At 43.0% G+C, this 21689-nt stretch overlaps 1 protein-coding gene across 3 annotated transcripts in view; it reads left to right on the top strand.

The window, feature by feature from the left end:
* Nucleotides 1-21689, top strand: part of TMEM132C (transmembrane protein 132C) — a 245586-nt gene that overhangs the window by 211973 nt on the left and 11924 nt on the right. For all 3 annotated transcript variants that reach the window (XM_064169089.1, XM_064169090.1, XM_064169091.1), the window contains exons 5-8: nucleotides 1434-1577; nucleotides 19524-19729; nucleotides 20199-20472; nucleotides 21487-21678. In XM_064169089.1, the coding sequence (XP_064025159.1) occupies nucleotides 1434-1577; nucleotides 19524-19729; nucleotides 20199-20472; nucleotides 21487-21678 (816 nt within the window). The remainder of the gene's footprint in view (nucleotides 1-1433; nucleotides 1578-19523; nucleotides 19730-20198; nucleotides 20473-21486; nucleotides 21679-21689) is intronic.

The raw sequence follows: 21689 nt of genomic DNA, 5'->3' as shown, positions 1-21689 counted from the left end.
TCTTGTGTCCTGTCTCAAATATTTCCTATCAAATCCAGTTTAATAAAAACTCTGAACTCATGTTTTGAAAGCTAAGCATTGGGAAAAGCCCCACATACGTTAATAAAAGAAACTAGCTGTGGTGTGTGCCTGTCTGGACTGCAGTTAACTGCAGTCATGTGTGATGGTTTGGGAGTTATCCACCCCAGACACAATGAATTCACCCAGGGCTGGAAGTTAAGGAATGAAGCTTTACATTCACAGCTTAGCACAATACACAAGCAGATATTGACAATACATTACAAACATTTACAGTTATATGCAAGTTAAAGGTAATGCAGAAACACAGTACCCCTCCCAGAAATCAAAGTCCCCAGGAGGGGCTCCCAACCACCTTTCCATCTTCTTTCCATCCTTCTACCTTATCCCAGAGTCTGCCTTATGTGCAAGGTGAGCTGGGAGGATTGGCAAGGGGGGTGAGAAGCAGAATGATTGGTTGGATTACACAGATCCAAGCAGAACAGCAGAAGCCGAGAGAGAAAAAACAGACACTGACTGACAGATAGACACTGTCTTATCTATGTGTCCATGTTTTGATAGGTCTCAGTGAACTACGAGTGAAGTAACCATCACCATTGTTTTCTTTTCACAGCCTATAATCTGAGTTTTGTTCATAAAAATATTCCAATGAGCCTCAAACCAGCACATCATGTTGTTTGCTATTTATCAGTGTGCACTGCAGCTGGCTGTAGTATTGCTGTCTACAACTACATGAAAGGGCATTGTAGCCAGGTGGGGGGTGGCCTCTTCTCCCAGGTAACCAGCAATAGAACAAGGGGACACAGTCTCAGGTTGTGCCAGGGTAGGTGTGGGCTGGATGTTGGGAGGGAGTTCTTCATGGAGAGAGTGATTTCCCATTGGAATGGGCTGCCCAGGGAGGTGGTAGAGGCACCGTCCCTGGGGGTCTTCAAGAAAAGACTGGATGAGGCACTTAGTGCCATGGTCTAGTTGACTGGATAGGGCTGGGTGCTAGGTTGGACTGGATGATCTTGGAGGTCTCTTCCAACCTGCTTGATTCTATGATTCTATGATTCTATGATTTAGCAGACAAAACAGAGCTGGAGTTTTACTATGTTTTACCAAGTTACACCTGTCTGAAGCTGGGATTAAATCCTTAGCCACAGAATCAAAGAATTATAGGGGTTGGAAGGGACCTCTGGAGACCATCCAGTCAAACCTTAATGCCAGAGCAGGTCACACAGGATGGTGTCCAGATGGGTTTGGAATGAATCTAGAGATGGAGACTCCACAGCATCTCTTGAGTAGCCCGTTCCAGTGTTCTACTGCTCTCAAAGTAACATTTTTCTTGTGTATACATCCAATTGAAGAGCTGATTCCTTTTAGGAATCTCTTTAGCTGTCTCTGGACACGACTGTGCTTTGTTTTGTGTACAGGACACAGAAATTCTCAACACCGCAATTCTCACGGGAAAAACAGTGGCAGTGCCCATCAAAGTGGTCTCCATCGAGGAGAACAGCGCTGTGACAGACATCTCTGAGTCAGTGGAGTGCAAATCCTCTGATGAAGACGTCATTAAAGTAAGTTCATGCCATGTATTGGCTTCTGAAATGTCATGTCCCTTTGTACACAAAAGAATAATACCCCCAGGACCACCACTGAATCTGCTCCTGCAAATTAATGCTGCAACTGTTTCCAAAGGAATAAGGAGAAAGATGTTTAAGAAAAGAGAAAGTTAGGTACAACAGTACAGCCACCACACTGAGTTTCAGTACATTTTCAGTGTTTCATTTTCATTCATGTCCTAATTTTAAAATGCCTTGATAATGTCACCTCAGGTCCACTGTGCACAGAGTTAATTCCCTGCAAAAACAGCTCTGCTCTTAGTTCTGCCTCTCCAGATGTTCCTTATCACCTTTCCAGCTGTGATTATCACCTCCACAGCTGCATCAGTGGAATGGATTGGTGGAGCATTCCCCAGCAACTGCAACACAAAGTCATCCTGGTCGACTTAACGTTCTGCTGAGAGCTGTTTTGAATGAACAATTTGCTTCTGTACAGAAGAGGCTGGAAAGCAGTCGCATAACCAGCCCATCAGTTTAGCACTGGCAGCTGAATGTCACACAGTACCAAACACCAGTGGTCTAGTAGTGTCTGAAGGCAACACAGCTAATTCTGCTGTGCAGCGTAGTCAGAGCCCTGAAGAAAATGCTCAGTTGTGCAGGGAGTCCCTACAGAAACAACACTCTGTGTGGATCCTGTTACACTTGCCACACAAGGCTTGCATGGTCTTTGAGAAAGGGTGATTTTACCCTTTCTCATAAGCTCTTTTGAGGAAGGAATTTTACTATATTGCAGATTGTACAGCATATAGCACCGTTGGCTTCATGATGATGCTCTTTAGGTACACAAATAGTAAGGCTGCACCATTAGGTATTAGTCAGTACAGTTTGTAGGTTCATGGAAAGCAGTAAAACTCCTGTGAACTTGCAGGATGCAGCAGTCTGCTGCACTACTGAATTTATGTGGAAGCATTTGTTATACCAGTAACCAAGTAGGTGGGAAAAATAGTTACACTTTGAACTGGTGAAGCCATTATAGAAGACTTTTACAGAAAGCTTTCTGCTTTCAGTGGATCCCTCAGAGCCAAAAAAATCTCTTGTTTGCTGGAGCTCAAAGCACTCCATATATCAAATGCTTTACAGTTTTTAATCTCCATGAGTTCCTGTTAACATTTATTCCTAAGGCAGCCACCTAATTGCAAATCAAAGTAAAAGCTGGAATTTAGTTGATCCTGATTGTAACCTTATTGGAGAGTCACATTCCTATGTAATAAACACAAAACAGCATTCACAAATGTATAGGCTAAATTCAGACAAAGACTACTCTGATTATATGATCAGGTTACTGCCTGGTGAGTGTGGGGCGTGCTGTGGAGGTAGTCTACCTGGACTTCAGCAAAGCAGATAGTAGCTGAAGAAGAGCCAGCAGTGTGCCCAGGTGGCCAAGAGAGCCAGTGACATCCTGGCCTGGATCAGGAGCAGTGTGGCCAGTGGGACAAGGGAGGTTATTCTTCCCCTGTACTCAGCACTGGTCAGGCCACACCTTGAGTCCTGTGTCCAGTTCTGGGCTCCTCAATTCAAGAGAGATTTTGAGGTACTGGAAGATGTCCACAGAAGTGTGACGAAGCTGGTGAGGAGCCTGGAGCACAGCCCTGTGAGGAGAGGCTGAGGGAGCTGGGGGTGTTTAGCCTGGAGAAGAGGCTCAGGGGTGACCTCATTGCTGTCTACAACTACCTGAAGGGAGGCTGTAGCCAGGTGGGGGTTGGTCTCCTCTCTCAGGCATCCAGCAACAGAACAAGGGGGCACAGTCTCAAGTTGTGCTGGGGGAGGTCTAGGCTGGATGTTGTTAGGAAGTTGTTGTCAGAGAGAGTGATTGGCATTGGAATGGGCTGCCCAGGGAAGTGGTGGAGTCACTGTCCCTGAAGATGTTCAAGCAAAGCCTGGCTTAGGCACTTAGTGCCATGGTCTGGTTGATTGATTGGGGCTGGGTGCTAAGTTGGACTGGATGATCTTGGAGGTCTCTTCCAACCTGCTTGATTCTATTCTATTCTATCCAGATTAGCCATCATGCTTAAACAGTTTCCAAAATATCACCAAGTACTTCCAGCCTCATGGGAATTTCTTCTTTCCAGCAGTGTATATCCAGTGTCACATTCTCCCATTCCATGGAAGACTCAGATCAGGGGAAAAGAAAAAGTATTTCTGAGAAGCATTTGTTTCACCTCGCCAGAGGAAATGACAGCACAATGATTTCCCAAATAAAAATCCTTTTGCAATAATGATTTCTGCTTCTTTTTTATAGCTTCAGAGCACATTGATCAAGAAAAAAAATGAAATTCCCAAATCTTACCAAGAAAAAACAAAAAGAGAGAGTGTTTTTGCAGTAATTGCAGCACAGCCTGGACTGTTGCAAGTCTCCAACAATTTGTTTGCAGAGAACGTTTTTCTTGAAGCACTATGTCCTTTTATTGGCACTTGGGACCCTGCTGTGCTCTTCTTTTATTTTCTATAGAAATAATTTATCTCCACTAAAAGGGTTTCTTAAAATGGAACCTGTTTGCACTAGCAGAACATTTTAAAGTGGCTTCTAGAAGCCTCCCTCTCTGGCCACTCTGGAGTTGCAGTGAAACAAATAACCGGAGGCTAACACTCGGCATTTATTGGATTGGCTGGAGAAATTTTTCAGGTGTAATTTCTTTCTCTTCAGAACTGTTTTGAAATTGCTCAGATGAAGAGAGAAGCTATCTGCTGTGTACTTAGAAATACAGGCAGAATCTCTGGAGGGATGCATCTGTGACACGAGTGCGAACCGCTGTAAAGCAGCCAGCCAGTTAAAAAATAGAGTTCAATGAAATGCTTTGACAAAAAGGGTTTATCATCTCATCACAAAGGAAAAAAGGGATCTTTATTTCATCTAGAATATTCCTGCTTCCAGGAAATTTCTTTACATGGGGAAATGAGGTTTGAGGTTCAAGTCAAATTGACTTGTTCGTATTGGTTCTGATTTATAAAGCACTCAGAAAGCTTCAAATGGACCTCGAAGGTCTTTCATCCTAATTCATTTTGAAATCTCCCATCAAGCTTTTATGGTAAAATCTTTGGATATGTCTTATTCCTCTGTAAAATGCTCTTTTGGAGACTTTGTTGGGAGTAACCTTTCTGTTGAGAAGAAAAAAAGAACAATCAAAAAGTCCAGTTATAAATTGCATCTGTTGAGAAAAGATGATCAGAGGGCTGGAGCACCTCTCCTGTGTGGAGAGAATGAGGGATTTGGGGCTGTTCAGTCTGGAGAAGAGGAGGCTCTGAGGTGACCATATTGTGGCCTTTTAATATCTTAACAGGGCCTACTAGAAAGCTGAGGAGGGGCAGTTTAGGATATCAGGTAGTGATAGGACTAAGGGGAATGATCTTGAAGGTCTCTTCCAACCTGGTTGATTCTATTAAAGGTAGAAGTGGGTAGACTCAGACTGGATGTTAGGAAGAAGTTCTTCACCATGAGGGTAGCAAGACCCTGGAACGGGTTGCCCAGGGAGGTGTTTGAAGCCTCATCCTTGGAAGTATTTAAGGCCAGGCTGGATGAGGCTCTAAACAGCCTGATCTAATGTGAGGTGTCTCTGCCCATGGCAGGGAGGTGGGAACTAGATGATGCTTGTGGTCCCTTCCACCCGACTGATTCTATGGTCATGGCACCTTCAACAAGGTACATGTGCATGTGTTTACAGTTCCTGTTCCATCATAGCAGAACCAAAATGTATTTACAGGGATGAGTGCCTGTAGATTAATTTAGACCACAGACTAAGAAAACAAAAGAGTTACTGATGAGAGCTATTTAATACTTAAATGTGTTACCATCTAGAGGATCACACAGATATTTTTGTTTGATTTCAATTGTATGGAATTTGTGATGACTTTGGGTTCAGGTTGAAGTTGAAGGTCAGCAATATCTATTAGGACTTGGATTGTAATATTTAGTTGCCAAATAAATGTCTTCTTTGTATAGTTCATATGGAGAGCCTAAAGGTAGTTTCTGCCCAGCAATTTGAATGGCCATCAGATAAAAGATTATTTGTATCAGTTTTTACAGTGGCTTCAGTTTGGCTGCAATTGCATTGTGCTCAGTAACAAAGCCCAATGGAAATCTAAACCTAAGATAGAGCTACAAATTACAGGTAGTAGTTTCCCCAGTGATAAGCATGGTCTGAGACAGCTCAGTGCACAGTTTGTGTCCTGTCTTAATCTGCTGACTACTACTCTTTTTACTTTTTTATTGTCTCTCAGTTTCAGCTCTTTACCTCCAAATTTACAGTTGATTTAATGAACTTTCAAAGTCTTTGAATGCTCTAGACCTTCACACAGTGGTCCAACCTTTTAAAAAGTGGACACAAAATTTATTATGGCACTAAAAGTGTAGCAACAGTCAAATTTTACTTTGCTGAGCTGGAATTTACCAATAGGACTCATATATCTGGATCCATTAATAGTAATTGCAGCTGCATGCCTAGGCTGCTTCGCGTCCTGTGGAAGTTCAAGCGGAACAGGTCTGCTTTTGCTGGTGCTTTTGTGTCGTTTGCACAAGAGCAAACACTGCTCTGGGTTCCTGGGTCACTGGCTGCTAGAACAGATGTGGTTTCATGCTGTGAAGAAGAGCAAGAGACTGACAGGATCTTGTGATGTTCGTAGTTTGAAAATACTTGATAGTGCTTATGAACTCAAGGATGGTTTTCTTTTTGTGGTTGGTTGGTTGGTTTTTTGGTGAGTTTTTTTTTTAATGAAAATAACCTGAGTTCAAAAATCTTCAGTGCATTTTTGGGTTGTTTTCATGATTCTTGGACTAGCTTTTATGCTGTTGCTACAGCATAAAATGCTGTTGTTGTGGCCAGGAGGAGGTTGCTCTCTTCTCTCAGGTGGCCAGCACCAGAACAAGAGGACACAGCCTTAGGCTGCGCCAGGGGAGATTTAGGCTTGAGCTGAGGAGAAAGTTCTTCACTGAGAGAGTCATTGGACACTGGAATGGGCTGCCCGGGGAGGTGGTGGAGTCGCCGTCCCTGGGGCACTTCAAGCAAGGTTGGACGTGGCACTTGGTGCCATGGTCTAGCCTTGAGCTCTGTGGTAAAGGGTTGGACTTGATGATCTGTGAGGTCTCTTCCAACCCTGATGATACTATGATAATACATGAGGCAATGCTGTATAGGTGCCATTGTGTTCCTGTTCTATTGCTGCTATTTATAATTGGTAAATGAAAAGCTGGATACTAGTCTCAGTGTGTTAGCCTTGAACCACCCTCTAAAGACCTTGTTTACTTGTTTCTTTTACTCTGTAAAAGGCATTAATGGCTTTGAGATGGATTCACATCAAAACATGGGTGCAGGCAGCACTAGTCCATATGTGGATCTGCTCTGGTTGTCAGTAGAAACAGAAATGTGGATCCTACCTTTAAGATGTCCCTCAGTAGTTGTCAATGAACAATGAGCTCTTGGTTTGATTGGGGCTGATGAGTAGGGGTTGATATTAACCTCAGGTAAAGGCCACTGCAAGCATGTCAGGAATTTCCGTTAGGAGCTAAAATCCATGACAGTGTCACAGCTGTCCCTTTCTTGTCAAAGTGGCTTGAAACAAAATCCCAGACCAAAACAACAGTAAACTGTTGGGGGCTGAAAATCTGACTAGAGAGCTTTGTGGCTGAACTCTAGCTTACTAGCTAGAAAAGGCTGGAACTGCTGTCGATATCAACACGCTCAGAGCAGTGGTGATGGGACTTATGACACCTGTCAAGGTTACACATCTTGTTTAAAGGCTCAATCCAGTAATCATTTACACACATGAGTAACTTTATGGTGAACACTGCTGACATAAGGGAACATACTCATATGAAATAGTCATTTCAGATTCATAAATGTCTCAGAGCTTTTGCCATTTGTGGCAGGAGCAGTTTATGAAATGAAATTAATCCTTACTCTATAGACACAAACTCCTGTTGAGTTGTCTGCTGTCCATTTGTGAGTCTGTTCACATTAAAGGTCAGTCTGGATGCTGGGTAGCACATGATGCAGGAAGGTCCCTCTTTGCCAGTAACAGATGGGTATATCCATAAGAGATAACTAAAGAGTTGTGTATTAATTGTAGTGATTTCTGTTAAAATTGCATGTCTGGAACTATACCACAATAGTCTATTTACTAATGAAAAGTTAGCCACAGTTTGTTATGTAGATGATACTTTGCTATGGTCTTAATATATCCAATCTTATACAAATAGCTACATGTCAACCTCTTTGGTTGATTATTTAGTTACAAAGACATTTTAGTCTTCTTCCTTGCTTTCCAGTACTTGCAAAACCTGAGATGTTTTTTAGAACTAAATGCAGAAGCACTCTTTCCACTTTGGCAAACAGAGGAATCAGTAGTTAGCAGCATCCATAGGTATTTTTACTAAAAGTTGAGTTAGTCACTTTTCTACCAGTGGGCTGAGTGCAGTGCCAAGCTGAGTGGCTAAACTACAGGCAGCTATTGAAGAACTCTTTAAGATTCAGTCCTGCACTCATTAAAGCTATCAGGAAGGCTCACTCTGAAGTTTTAATGCTATGAGGACAGTCCCTCAGGCTTCTTAGTTTCTCACCAAAGTACCATGGCTATTCCAGAAAAAGAAAAAAAGAAACTGAGACCTATGGGTGCCCTTTCATTGTTTAGGCACCAAATAGAAAGATACTTACTCTGACTCCAATCTGTAAGGGCTCAGCTGATCCCTGGATTCCTTTGAACTTTCCAGATGTGCAGCCACAAGAGAGCAAAAAAAGCTCCCAGGGAATAATTACATGGGGATAGGTGGTGACAGAAGCATTGATGTGATGGAAGGGTGTGAAGTGTTATGTTAAAGAAAGTGCTAGTGCCTGAGTACATTGGTTTGTCAAAAGCTGCATGAAGATGTATGGCAATCAGGGTGTGACTGGAAATGCTTGAGGTTGTTAAAGAAGGCCTAAATATCAGCTGTGTTGCTCTCCAGAAGGCTAATTCAAGACCTGGTTCTTTTGCTATTGAAATTAAAGTATTGCACCATGAGCACTGCAGAGCTGATCTTGTAGATGAGTACTTCTGGTCCTAAACATAGCTTGGAGATAATTGCACTTGGTTCAGTGAAACATTGTAACAGATACTGCCAAAACATAAAAATGTAAAATCTCATAATTATCTGTCAGAGGGCAGCCAAATCTGCTCAAAACAAAGCTTCCCATGGCATCTGACATTCCTTCCCTGTGCTTTCTCACCAACAGCATCTGGAGGCAGATAATGATGTGGAGGGTTGTGATGAAGTGCTATGCAGATGGTGATTTCAAAGGGAAGCAGAGTTTCAGAAGATTTTCTGCCCGTTAGAAACACTGGCACATCACAGGCACCTTACATTCCCACACACACACCTTTCAGCTCCTGCTGCACAGGGCAGGGTGAGCCTCCAGACTTACATTCCATTTCTGCACCTCAGCATGCACATTCATTCTTCATTCAGGGCTTTATTGCAAAGCCTTCGAGACTTAGAGGATTTAGGGCTTCACATTACGTTTTTAGTACAAGATACAGGAAAAAATAAAAAGAAGGGGCTGGCTAGAAAGAACTGGTTGTTCCTACTGGCTATTTTGATCAAGGAAGAACACTAACTTCCAATGAAAAGCTCCTACAGTGAATATAATGCAACTGATTTATTGCTCATTTTTTACTTAGATCAAATAAAACGCTATTTGGAGTTTATTAGTGAGGTGCAACTGTTATAGAGCTGAGCATGCTGAATAACAAGTAGGTGGATAAACTCTTGATTAAAATGAGTCTCACTCCTATCTCAACCCCATAAAGCAAAGGGAGAAATGAAAAGTCACATTAGATGGGCTTTCCAGGACTCAAGTGTAGTCTAATAATAGACAGGCCATGTTCTGTGCAGTCACTTTAATGTAATGCTCCTCTGTGGTTTTATGGCAGAACTGCAAGATTCAGTGAAAGCACAGAGAGGTCAATCTAAACAACAGCACCTACTGCCAGTCCTCCTCCACTGTAATATGCAGGCAGCTACTCATAGAAGATTAATGATTTCAGATACTTCAGCCCACACAGTCAAAACTGTAGCAGTGCACTCATTTTAAGAATAAAGTAGTTGTATAACTTTCTGGGAGTGATGTAGAAAAGTTGGGCTCCTCCTCGTAAGGTGCCTGTGTATTCACTCTCAGACTTGTAAGTTTTCCCTTGGTTAGCTCCAGAATCAGGATCTAAAAGCTCAATCCGTGTGCTACCATGCCGAGAACCAGCGCAGCAGTGCCGCTTTTGAATCCTGGGCTAGGGTCTTTGTGCAGGGCTATAGGGCACACTAGCAGGCTCAGAACAAGCACGGCATCTCTGTCCTATCCACAGCACTGTGCAAATACCCCCGAGGGTCACCACAGATGACATTCCTCAAGCCTATGTTTGGTAGCTGGTGAACCACAAACACAGCTGGTACTCACCACACCCTAGCAGAGCCATGAAAACCCTCAAAAGAAGAAGCTGTATCTCTTTGCGAGTCCAGCAGCCTATTTCTCTCATGGCTCCTCTTTCCTCTTCTGATACTATGTGTTCCTGTGATTTGTGTGAAACTGAACAGCTTTAAACCCAAGAAAGAAAGTCACAGCGTGGAGGTTCCATTGTTTTGCTGCTCTGAAGCCCTGTGTCTTTGTAGGCTTTTATTCTGGTGAATCTAATACGGTACGTTATATTCTGAACAGAATTACAACTAGAAAGTCCACCTCCTTGCCCTCCTCCACATTTTTCATAGCTCTGTGATTTACTAGGATCAATCTACATCAGCAGAGCGGAAAAGCTTCAGAGGAGCTTTAGAAAAATGAGGCTTTGCCACACATTTCTGTCAGATGCAAATACAATGTGCAGGCCAGCAATATGTGGAGCTTTAGCAGAAGATGTTAGATCATTTATGTAGACCACTACTCCCAAGCAGTCAGCCTCTGTGGAAATTGAAGCTCAAAATGGACATGGTCTGAGGCATTTAAATTCAGCAATAGATGTTGTAAATACTTTGCTATCACATAATAGGCAAAACTTTCAAGGGCAGCTGAAGAAACTTCTCACCCCTATCCTTTCAGACTTCTTTCCCTGTCATCTCATGCCTTCACCTAGCTCACTACCTGTGTTAGTGATGTCAGGAGGGAGAACCCAAACAAGAAATCAAAGCTGAGTGGCAATAACAGTGCCTCAAGTTCCATAGAAAGTGCTTCAAAATCAACTTCAAAGCTGTAAGATCAAGACCAGGAAAGTAAATGGAAGAAATAACTTTAGTTCTTGTGACAGCTCCAGATCTGTTTGAGTAATAGAGTCAGAAGAAATGATGATTCCCTTCTCCTTTCCTTTTCTGTCAGTAGCTGTAATTTGCACATTGTGGATTTGAGTGTTGTAGATAAATATTAAGTTAGAAAATTACTCAGATGGTGATGTTCTCAAATGTGCAACTGCTGTCCCAAGTGCATGGATGGAAGTAGAAGTCCCTGCATTCTCCCTGTGGTACCAAGCAAGATATTTGAGGCCATGCTGCATATGCAGCCTGGCTATCCCTAGTGAGCAGGAGCCAAACTTTCTGTTTGGCCCCATTTTCAGGAATTAGTTGACTGGAGAGTGCACAAAACAAGACAGATTTTGTTTTATGTGATAATGCTCGCTGCAGAGAGCTCCTGTGGCTCAGTGCAGTTACGTTTCAGCTTCAAGAGCTGGTCGTTTGGGAGCAAATAGATGCCCTCCAGTCTCAGCTGGCATTTTGTGCCCCTTTTACTCTCTCAGTTCTGTCGTAGTGAATGATATTCAGTTAGTTAAATGTACTGCTTCTGCTCTGCGAAGCTGCCAGCAAAATCTTTGTAACAAGATTAGATAATGTACCGCCTTTTCCCTAAGAAAGGCTCTCTGGCTTTGGGGGTTTTCAATGTCATTTTGCTAATCTGACTGCCAATACTGAAAATGCAGACCCTTCCCAGCAAAGAGGGTCCAAATTGCTTCTAAATTATGGCCCTGATTTTACAGAGTTCTTCTCTTCTTTAGTGCTCAGGGCTCAATCCCATCTTACTAGTGCAGGTTGCTGGGAACTTTGCCTGAGGACTGATCTCAGGGTTTGAAACTGTGTTTGGAATGTGGCAGCTGTTTACAAGCACTGAGCAACACCAGTGCACATGCCTACTGACAACTGCAGACAGGCAGTTCTAAGAGAAGCAGAAAGAGGTTTAGTTCAGTTATTAAAGTGTAATACATGCCCTGCTGCCTCATCACAGTTTCCAGAATGGGACTAATTATCGCTCAGCTATTTTGGGAAACAAATTCATTTGCTTTTGGTGGGTTGCAGGGAAAAACAACTCTCTGGGCTATTCTTGCACACAATGTGAGAAATCAAACCTTTCATTTATGGAGATGACAATCTTAGCAGTGTTAAGTCTGCATTGCTGCCTTTACCTTTATGCTGAACAGAGAATTTGGCTTCACTTTCCAACTCACTGAGCATAGCTTCAGCTGTAGGCAGTGGGAACAAGGGGTGGCTCTGGCAAGGCAAGTCACACCAGCAATTAGCAATTCCTATGGTGGATGTTTACATTTTAAAGGCAATTCTAACAGTGTTTGTAAGATGTAAATATCATTCCAGAGATCATGGAAGAGCTTGAGTCTGAAGCTTTAACTCTTACCAAAGTTAAATAGTTTAACATGAAAAAAACCACCCAAAAACCAGAACAATATGGACCTTGAGACAACTTCTATTTTCCAGTAGTAGGCTACTGATTATTCAGGATTATGCAACCAGGCAATGAAATTCTTCTTATGAAGCAGTTGCTGTCAATTAAGGTTCATGTAACATATAATATCCTCTTTGGATAAACCCATGGTGTTTAATTGGAATCAAGGCAAGAGAGCTGTATAGAGTCTCTCTCAAAACCTCTAGAATTTAGTAGAGGAGAATTCCCTTTCTGCAGGGGATGTTGTTTTAAAAAAATGAGAAGAAATTCTTTAACAAGGACATGAATATTACATTCTAAAGGACTGTCCAAAAAGCTTGTGGAAAGGCTATCACTGAATTTCTATGTATTATATGTCAGTATATGCAGTGGGTAAGTCATCCTGCTGCTCTCCAGTCCATAATGGGATGAATGACTTTGCTCACAAAGCTTAACCTCTGCAAGCTTCAATTGCCCTTCTGCTATGTAAGAGTGATGAGACTGAGGTGAAATACCTCGAGTGTCGTATAGCTGAAAAGTGCTGAACATCACTGTCCTTTACTAATTACACTATACATTCTTTCCCTGAAATTGAGATACCTTTATGAAATACTGGGGGGGGGTGGCAAAATCTTTCTGCTCATAGAATTGCTTTCATAAATATTTCGACATTTATATAACCTTTGAATATTTTAGCAACATTTACATTGCTGTAACAGAAATGGATAAATCATAGAATCATAGAATCAACCAGGTTGGAAGAGACCTCCAAGATCATCCAGTCCAACCTATCACCCTACCCTATCCAATCAACTAGACCATGGCACTAAGTGCCTCATCCAGTCTTTGCTTGAAGACCCCCAGGGACGGTGCCTCCACCACCTCCCTGGGCAGCCCATTCCAATGCCAATCACTCTCTCTGTGAAGAACTTCTTCCTAACATCCAGCCTATACCTCCCCTGGCATAACTTGAGACTGTGTCCCCTTGTTCTATTGCTGGTTACCTGGGAGAAGAGGCCACCCCCCACCTGGCTACAGTGCCCCTTCAGGTAGTTGTAGACAGTAATAAGATCACCCCTGAGCCTCCTCTTCTCCAGGCTAAACAGGCCCAGCTCCCTCAACCTCTCCACATCAAAATACAAGATTCTGAACCCGATGCATCCAAGCAGGACATCAACCATTATCCTATCTCCTCATTTCTGTTCTGTTTTAAAGTTCAGAGACTTTTAAAACCCCAGGGTGTTTAATTAAGGGCAAACCACAGAGACTTCTACCTAGAAAATGGACTTATGCCTCACAAATGTTCAGTGTTTGTGAACTTGACAGGATTAGTGCATTAAATTTTTCTCTTTTTGTCCTTCAGAAACTGGGCTGATATCTCCAGATGTGAAAAGCTGCTAAGAGAATAAACAAGCTTAGTCTAGACTGGACTCACAGAGTCAGTACCTCTCATTTATTTTTAGTTGCTGTTCTTTCCACTCTGTGTACAGCAGATAGCAGGCAGAACAAACAGTGTTTTGGATTCACTCTTTTGAAATCCTTAACTTACATTTGATGTGACATTTGTCTTTTGTAAGCTATCCGCCTCCACCAGTAATTGAATGAAGACTTCTTGGGAATCTGTAGCAGAATTTAACCCAGCACAAACTATATCTTACACAATTGTCAACAGCCCCTTTATGACTGCAGAGTCCAAGGCAGTGCATGGTCACATCCTTGCTGGTGACCTCAAGCAGATTGTGCTTCCTTCTTGCAATTCTGCAATAAAGAGGTCATGGTGGGATCAAGACCTTAATATGAAAGAAGTAAAGGGAGACCCAGAGATTCTGCATTTGGTTGGTAACAGTATTAGGAATCTCCTTCATATTCACAGCAGCTAATCTGTTCATTACCAGCTGGAAAGGTGCATCCACTCCCCAGAGCACAGGCACACAGTGCTGTAGGTAGTATTTCAAGAGCAACTCTTGATGTCTGGCAGTAGTTTTCTCACAGTAGTTTTTTCTGTCAGCTCAATAAAATGTGATTTGTTGCAGAGAATCTGTCCAAGTCTTTTAGAAAGTCAATGGCCTTTGTTACAAAGGGGCACAAAAATATAATCTCAGAAAACAAAAAAGACAAACAAGAATCATAGAATCACAGAGTGATTTGAGCTGGAAGTGACTTGAAAGTTTAATCGTCTGTCTCCAAGTCCTCTGCCATCGGCAAGGACACCTCCAACTAGACCAAAGGCCCATCCAACCTGGCCTTCAACACCTCCAAGGATGGGGAATCCACAGTGACTGTGGGCAATCTGTCCCAGTGCATCATCACTGACACTGATGAATGACATTGATGAGGGGACAGAGTGTCTGCTCAGCAAGTTTGCTGATGACACCAAGCTGGGAGGCTTGGCTGATACAGCTGAAGGCTGTGCAGCCATCCAGTGAGACCTGGGCAGACTGAGAGCTGGGCACAGAGGAACCAAATGAGGTTCAGTAAGAACATGTGCAAAGTTCTGCACCTGGGGAGGAATAATAAACTGCACCAGTAGAGGCTGGGAGGTGATCTGCTGGAGAGCAGCCCTGTGGAGAGGAACCTGGGGGTCCTGGTGGATAACAAGTTACCCATGGGACAGCAAGGTGCCCTTGTGGCCAAGAAGGTCAATGGGATCCTGGGGTGTATTAGGAAGAGTGTGTCCAGAAGATCAAGGGAGGTTCTCCTCCCCCTCTACTCTGCCCTGTTGAAACACCATCTTGAATACTGTATTCAGTTATGGGCTGCCCAGTTTAAGAGGCACAGAGATGTGCTGGAGAGGGTCCAGTGGAAAGCAACAGGGATGCCTGATGATGAGAGGTGGAGGGACCTGAGGATTTTTAGTCTGCAGAAGAGAGGACATTAGAAGGGATTTAAGAAATGGTTATAAACATCTGAGGACTGATCATGAGTGGGGGGCAGGCTCTGCTCCTTTGCTCCCTGTCACAGGACAAGCAGCAGTGGGTGTAAATTGAAGCACAGGAGGTTCCACCTCAACACAAGGGGTAACTTCTTCACTGTAAGGGTCACAGAGCACTGGAACAGGCTCCCCAGAGTGGTTGGGGAGTCTCCTTCTCTGGAGACTTTCAAGGCCTGTCTGGATGTGTTCCTCTGTGATCTGTGCTAGATTGTGTGGCCCTGCTCTGGCAGATGGGTTGGACTTGATCTCCTTGGGTCCCTTCCAACCCCTAAAATCCTGTGATCACCCCCACAGTGAAAAAATTTTTTCTTACATCTGCTATAAATCTACCTTCTTCCAGTTTAAAGCCATTGCCCCTTCTAAAAAGTCTCACCCCATCTTTCCTATGCGCTCCTTGAGGCACTGGAAAGCTGCAGTAAATCTCCTCAGAGCCCTGCCTCCTCATCTTCCTTCCCTGTCCTTCCTGTCTTTTGCTGTCCAGATTCTTTATGGTAGTTTTTATCTGAAGAGAGAAGTTAGAAAAATAGGAAAAAAAAAGGAGGGAAAGTAGCTGAATGCAGCTTAATAATGAAAGAAACTGCTGAAATAGCATCAGAAAGCTCTTTAAAATGCAAAACTTCTTGCTGATCTTTTACACAGAATAGAAAAAGAACCCCAGTCACTTAAAGGTGGTGGCTAAGCAGCCTTTCCCTTCATCATTTCTCACTTCTTCTGATGGCAAAGATAAAAAGCACTTTCAGAGGAAAGATGTTTTCATAGTAAAAGCATAAATACTACAGGAGATGAGAGACAGATCACTGTTCACAGAGTTTCCAGCTTCCATTAGAAATTTCCTTAGAGAAGCGTGGGCAAGACTCAGGGATGAGAGCTGGTCATTGCACTGCTCAGTGACCTTCCAGAGCAGTGCAAAAACCCTGGAGAAAAGAGAGATGTTCTTATCTAGCAGAAATGCTGAAACAAAAATACCTTTTAATTAGAAAGAATTTGAGTTCTAATATGATGCAGTTTAGTTCATTACTCTTTTTAATCTCCCTTCTGTCCTTTCTCCCTTATTCTGTGCAACAGTGCTTCAGATTGCCCCTACCAGTCCTTTGTTTCCATCTCCTTCAACCACAGATGAGATCAGATCAAAATCATTTTGCCAAGTCACGGAATCATAGAATCAAGCAGGTTAGAAGAGACCTCCAAGATCATCCAGTCCAACCTAGCACCCAGCCCTGGCCAATCAACTAGACCATGGCACTAAGTGCCTCAGCCAGGCTTTCCTTGAACACCTCCAGGGATGGCTACTCCACCACCTCCCTGGGCAGCCCATTCCAATAGCAAATCCTCCCTGCTCTCTGTGTGTTACCTCTTTATCAGAAACACAGGAATAGAAGAAAGAGCCTGTGTAAGGACATTAGCAATGCTTGTACTTGGTGCAGAGAGTCATGTTTTAATCAGTGCAACTCATAAAGGCTTGCCACTATTGCTGATGCATTGCCAGTAATGAATACTAACCTGCAGCAGCTTTGCAGGCTGTGTGGTAGCTACAGCAGCCATCTCCTCGGGATGCTGTATATATTTGTTTAGCCATTTGTTTGTTGCATACCCAGGAAGGCATATAGCAGCTTTACAAATACAGATGGAGATTGGATCTCAGCCCAGAACCATTTAGGAATTGCAGTTTTGCTGCTATTGTTACTGTGACAGTCACATTTGTTCCATTGCTAGCAACATTGGGCTTTAGATAATATTAAATCATAGATCTAGACCAAACTTGGTTAGTCTGAAGCTATGTTATCAGAGCTTTTGTATCAGCACATGCATGTGGTTTACTATCTGCAGAAATGAGCAACTTGTACAACTAACTCAGGAAGTTCATTCATTTGCCTTTGGAATCAACTCCATAGAAATTAATGGGATGGAACCAGTTTCAGGATGGCAATGGTTACTGCTACATGCAAATTTAATTAGATCTTACTGACAAGCCTCCCAAAAGCTTCTGCTCAGGGGAAGATAGGGCTAAGGAAGGAAGAGCCTATGTGAAGCTGCTGTGTCATATGTTCCAGACACAGGGTCTTCTCCCCTTGGCTCACTCACTACTTTCCACTTGGCTCTAGAAGTGCTCCAAGTGTAGTGTGGTTCTCTGACTGTTGCTGAACAAGGCTCCTTGGGTTGTGTGGTTTACACTGGTATGAGAAAATGGACAGAAAGAATTGAAATTACTTTCCTGAGTTTACAGGCAAAGCCAGAAAGTAGAGACTGTGTCAGCCAGGACTTCCTTGCACCCTGAACTCCATCGAGGATGTTGTGCCATTCATACCTGGCATTTTATTTAGACATCAATTCCCTTTTCAGCCATTTAAGAATTAGTGTCTGATCAAAGATAGTTCTCAAAGTCTCCATCTTCTTTTGGAGAGACCCAGACCCCTTCAGGGAGAAGGGTAGTAACATTACCAAGCATCCAGAGATGCAAATCACCCACTGGCCATTTCCATTGCTGTGCAGCTGAGCCAGCAGTGAGACAACAGGCTGGGGCAGACATCAGCAGCTCATATACAGGAGCCGAATGCCCTCAGTATGTACTGAGATGTAGTCCTTGCTTGCCTGTGCAGTCAGAGTTGTTTTCATGAGACACATTTTCATAATGTTTCCTCTCCCGGGGTGAAGCTGATGCAGTGGCACCACAGAGAGAAAGAGCAGCCCACCTAGGAAAGATTTCTGAGTTACTACATGGTATTATATACTGCATTATGCACTTCTGATGCAGATCAAAAGGCCATTCTGAAACAGCCTAACATGGACTAAGCCTCTTTCTGTACTGCTGTTCAAGTTAATATATGTACAAATAGGGCATGACATGCATAGTGATAAAATGAAGACATACCTACCACCTTCAGACTTTTGAAAGTCTTAGATGGACTGAGAGAGAAGCCTAAACAGATGGATCAGGTACTGTAGCATGCAGCATTGTTTTCAGGCAACAGACCCACCCCAGTTACAGCATCCCTCTTAGGGAATGAGTCATAGAAGTGTTTGGATTACCTTCTCTGAAGATCTCTTTTGCAACCTAGACATCAAATACTTTACCAGAATGTGAGCACTGCCTAAACCCGACAGTCTGCAAACAGGGTGTGAATGTCTGTGGAGGTGAAACTGTTAGCTCCTGTAGCTGTGGTCAGGGAGGACGTCCATCTGTTTGGTTAGCCTGGGGACCTTAGCATTTCCATCTGATAATCTTCATTTGAATAAAATGATATTGTGAATAGGAGCAGGGATAAAAGGGAGCAGGTGACAACATGAGTTCAGGTGGGGGAGACACATCGCCACCACTAATGATAGTTGTTATGGGTGATGAAATAGAATGTTGACAGGATGGGAGTGGGAGCAGGAGCTGAAGAGATCTGCTGGGTTTACTGTTAATTTCTGCAGACATATCAGCTCATTTAGTAATGTAACAGTTCCCATTGCCCACCACTTAGTGTATGATTAATGTGCCACAGGATTTCCCTAGACATTTATAACACCTTTAGGAATAGATACGACAATGACTTTATCACATGGAGTCACTTCATACTATCTACATCCCTCTTAATGATTTATATATTCAGGAGTGATTTTATCACTAGTACTCAGAACGTAATAAATGAGAAAACTCAATGGTCTGTAAATTACAACATTGATTAAAGAAGTGATTACTGATGTAACTCTTACATGACTATGATAATGCTTGCTTATATTTCAGGGCAGCATTTACATGTTAATGATAAATCTACTGCAGTGTTTAGAGACTTCTTTACAGCTTTAATCAAAATGTAAATATTACAAACAGATAATATTTATTGTGGAAGAAATTAGTAGACTTCTGTAACTCTTCAGTGGATGAAATCTACTCCAGAACTAGCTTTGTACAGACAACTGAAAGCAGCATCAACCCCTGATGAAGGTACTCATCAGAGTAGAGCTTTGATTTGCTGCTTGCTTTTGTTGAGACCTGTTATGGTTTGCTGGGTTCCTCTTGACCTAGCCATGAAGGAGCCTTGCTTATTGTAAATTCCACAGCACTCCGTTGGGCTCACTGCACAACAAACAAAATCAGCCACCAGCTTCATAAATAGTATCTAGTCTTTAGGCATCTCCAGCATAATTATGCCTCCTGAGCCAATAAAGGATTTTTGTGTTCAGCTGCTCCCATTGTAAAAGGCATCATTAACATGCATGAAGAGAAGGGAGCCTTTTTTGTTTGCTTTTGGTTTCAAGATGCCAGGCTTACGCTTTGAGCTTGTTTTGTCACAGTGATTACCTTTTCTCCCTTTTCTCTCTTTGCCCCCTTAGGTTTCTGACAGATGTGACTATGTTTTTGTCAATGGCAAAGAAATGAAAGGCAAGGTGAATGCACTCGTGAACTTCACCTATCAGTATCTGAGTGCTCCTCTGCAAATCACAGTCTGGGTCCCACGCCTGCCTCTTCAGATTGACATTTCGGACACAGAACTGAGCCAAATAAAAGGCTGGCGAGTGCCAGTTGTTTCCAACAAAAGGTGGGTTTCAGGTGCTAAATTTCTTGGGTATTTTTGTAAAATGAATGGAGTTGATTTTAACTCTGAGCAAGAACAGCTGCAGCACCTGCACTGCAAGTGCAGCATCTTTCCCTGGGGAACTTTCCAACAGTACTGGAATCTCCAGCTTTGCGCTGGACCTCTGCAGGTATAATAAAGCTTTTTCTGATGTGCTGGAGTTTTGCTTCTCTTCTTTTGTCTGTCTGGTGCAAGAGAGTGCAGTGTGGTGCTCTAGTAAAGTGCCCTTAGAAAGTTGATATTGTTTGGGCATGCCAACCTAGATGATAAAGTGGAATAGTCCATTTGTGTGGTCACTCCTCATGCTAGGTAGCCATGAGCCAGCAACGGGCTGGAGAAAAAAATGAAGGGAGGGCTATTATTTGTGGGAGTGTTAATTTCCACTCATGTTCTTGAAAACAATTCTTTATGCTTCATTTTACTTATGGAAAAGACCTACCCGAGACAGTGATGATGAGGATGAAGATGAGCGCAAAGGGAGAGGATGCACTCTGCAGTACCAGCACGCCATGGTGCGAGTCCTCACACAGTTTGTAGCTGAGGATTCCAGCCCATGGGGTCAGCTGAGCTACCTGCTGGGCTCAGATTGGCAGTTTGACATTACAGACCTGGTGATGGATTTTATGAAACTGGAGGATCCTCACATTGCCAAACTGCAGGAAGGAAGGATTTTGATTGGACGGGAAGTAGGAATGACAACAATGCAGGTACTGTGCTCTAGGCTGCCACATTCTGCTATCTCCATGAAGAACCTGGGTGTGGGATAATCCAGGGTAGTGTTCTGCTATCTTAGAACAGGAATGATTTCCCATTATTTTCCTGTGACCTTCTAGAGTATCACACACAGCATTAACAATACTGTGATCTAAGCTAGAGGTGGTCCAAGTCATGCAGCATGGTGGAGAGCTGGAACCCATAGAGCTTTTCAGGAGAGGCAGCATGTCCAGGCTTAGTGAGAAGGCAGAGCTCAGATGCAGGTTACCACCAGTCAGCTGATGGGCAGCATTTTGGCCTTTTGAGACAGAGATCTTTAGATTATGTTGAATTTCTTTTGATTTATTTAAACATTAATTCAGAAAAAGAAACAAGCAAACAAGCCCCAAAATAACAAAGCACAGCCAGGATAGTAGCCCTGAAAGGCATAAGTGGCCAACACCATATCCCAGTTCTGCCCCAGGTGAATCCTCACTAATGCCAATGCACAGAGTGAATATAGCTAATCTAGGCTGTAGATAGGAGAAGAGGAAGGTGGAGAAGACAGTATCTATATGAAGTTCCCTAAACAGAGCAGTATGGCCCTCAGTTTCATTGAGTGGAAGGATATCCTGCTACCTTGATGTTCTATCAGAACCAGAAAAGATAGAGAAAAATGAAAGGACAAAGCCTAGATGCTGGCAGCCTCCCTTTGAAATGGTTTGGAAGTAAGTCTGCTGAGCTCATTCATACTGGGGGACACAAGAACAGGGGAATAAAGGTTTAAATCAGGTCTTACTGAGATAGTACAACTCTCAGTATTAGATGCAATGTTCTTATCCTTAACCTTGCTATTGAATGTTTCTCCAACCCCACCAATGAAGTCAGGCTGCCTTTTCAGTGTGCTCTGCCATTTCACATTTCATTTCTATGCATACAGCTTTGGAGACAAGGGATGATGACCTTGGGAAATGTTATTTTAATTGATCAAGCTTTTCCTATGTTGATTGTTCTGTTTTTCTCCAAAGGTTTTGTCTCCTTTGTCTGACTCCATCTTGGCAGAGAAGACAGTGACTGTGCTAGATGACAAAGTGACCATAACAGACCTAGGAGTGCAGCTGGTGGCTGGACTTTCACTCTTTCTTCAGCCAAGCGCAGCAAGTAGTCGGGCTATTGTGGCTACAACTGTTGCCCAAGAGCTGCTTCATACTCCTAAGCAGGTAGAGTACAC

This window comes from Pogoniulus pusillus, chromosome 30 (assembly GCF_015220805.1).
Source record: "Pogoniulus pusillus isolate bPogPus1 chromosome 30, bPogPus1.pri, whole genome shotgun sequence".
Classification (NCBI taxonomy): Eukaryota; Metazoa; Chordata; class Aves; order Piciformes; family Lybiidae; genus Pogoniulus; species Pogoniulus pusillus.
Note: the sequence above shows the minus strand (reverse complement) of the source record. Positions and strands in the feature narration are given on the sequence as shown.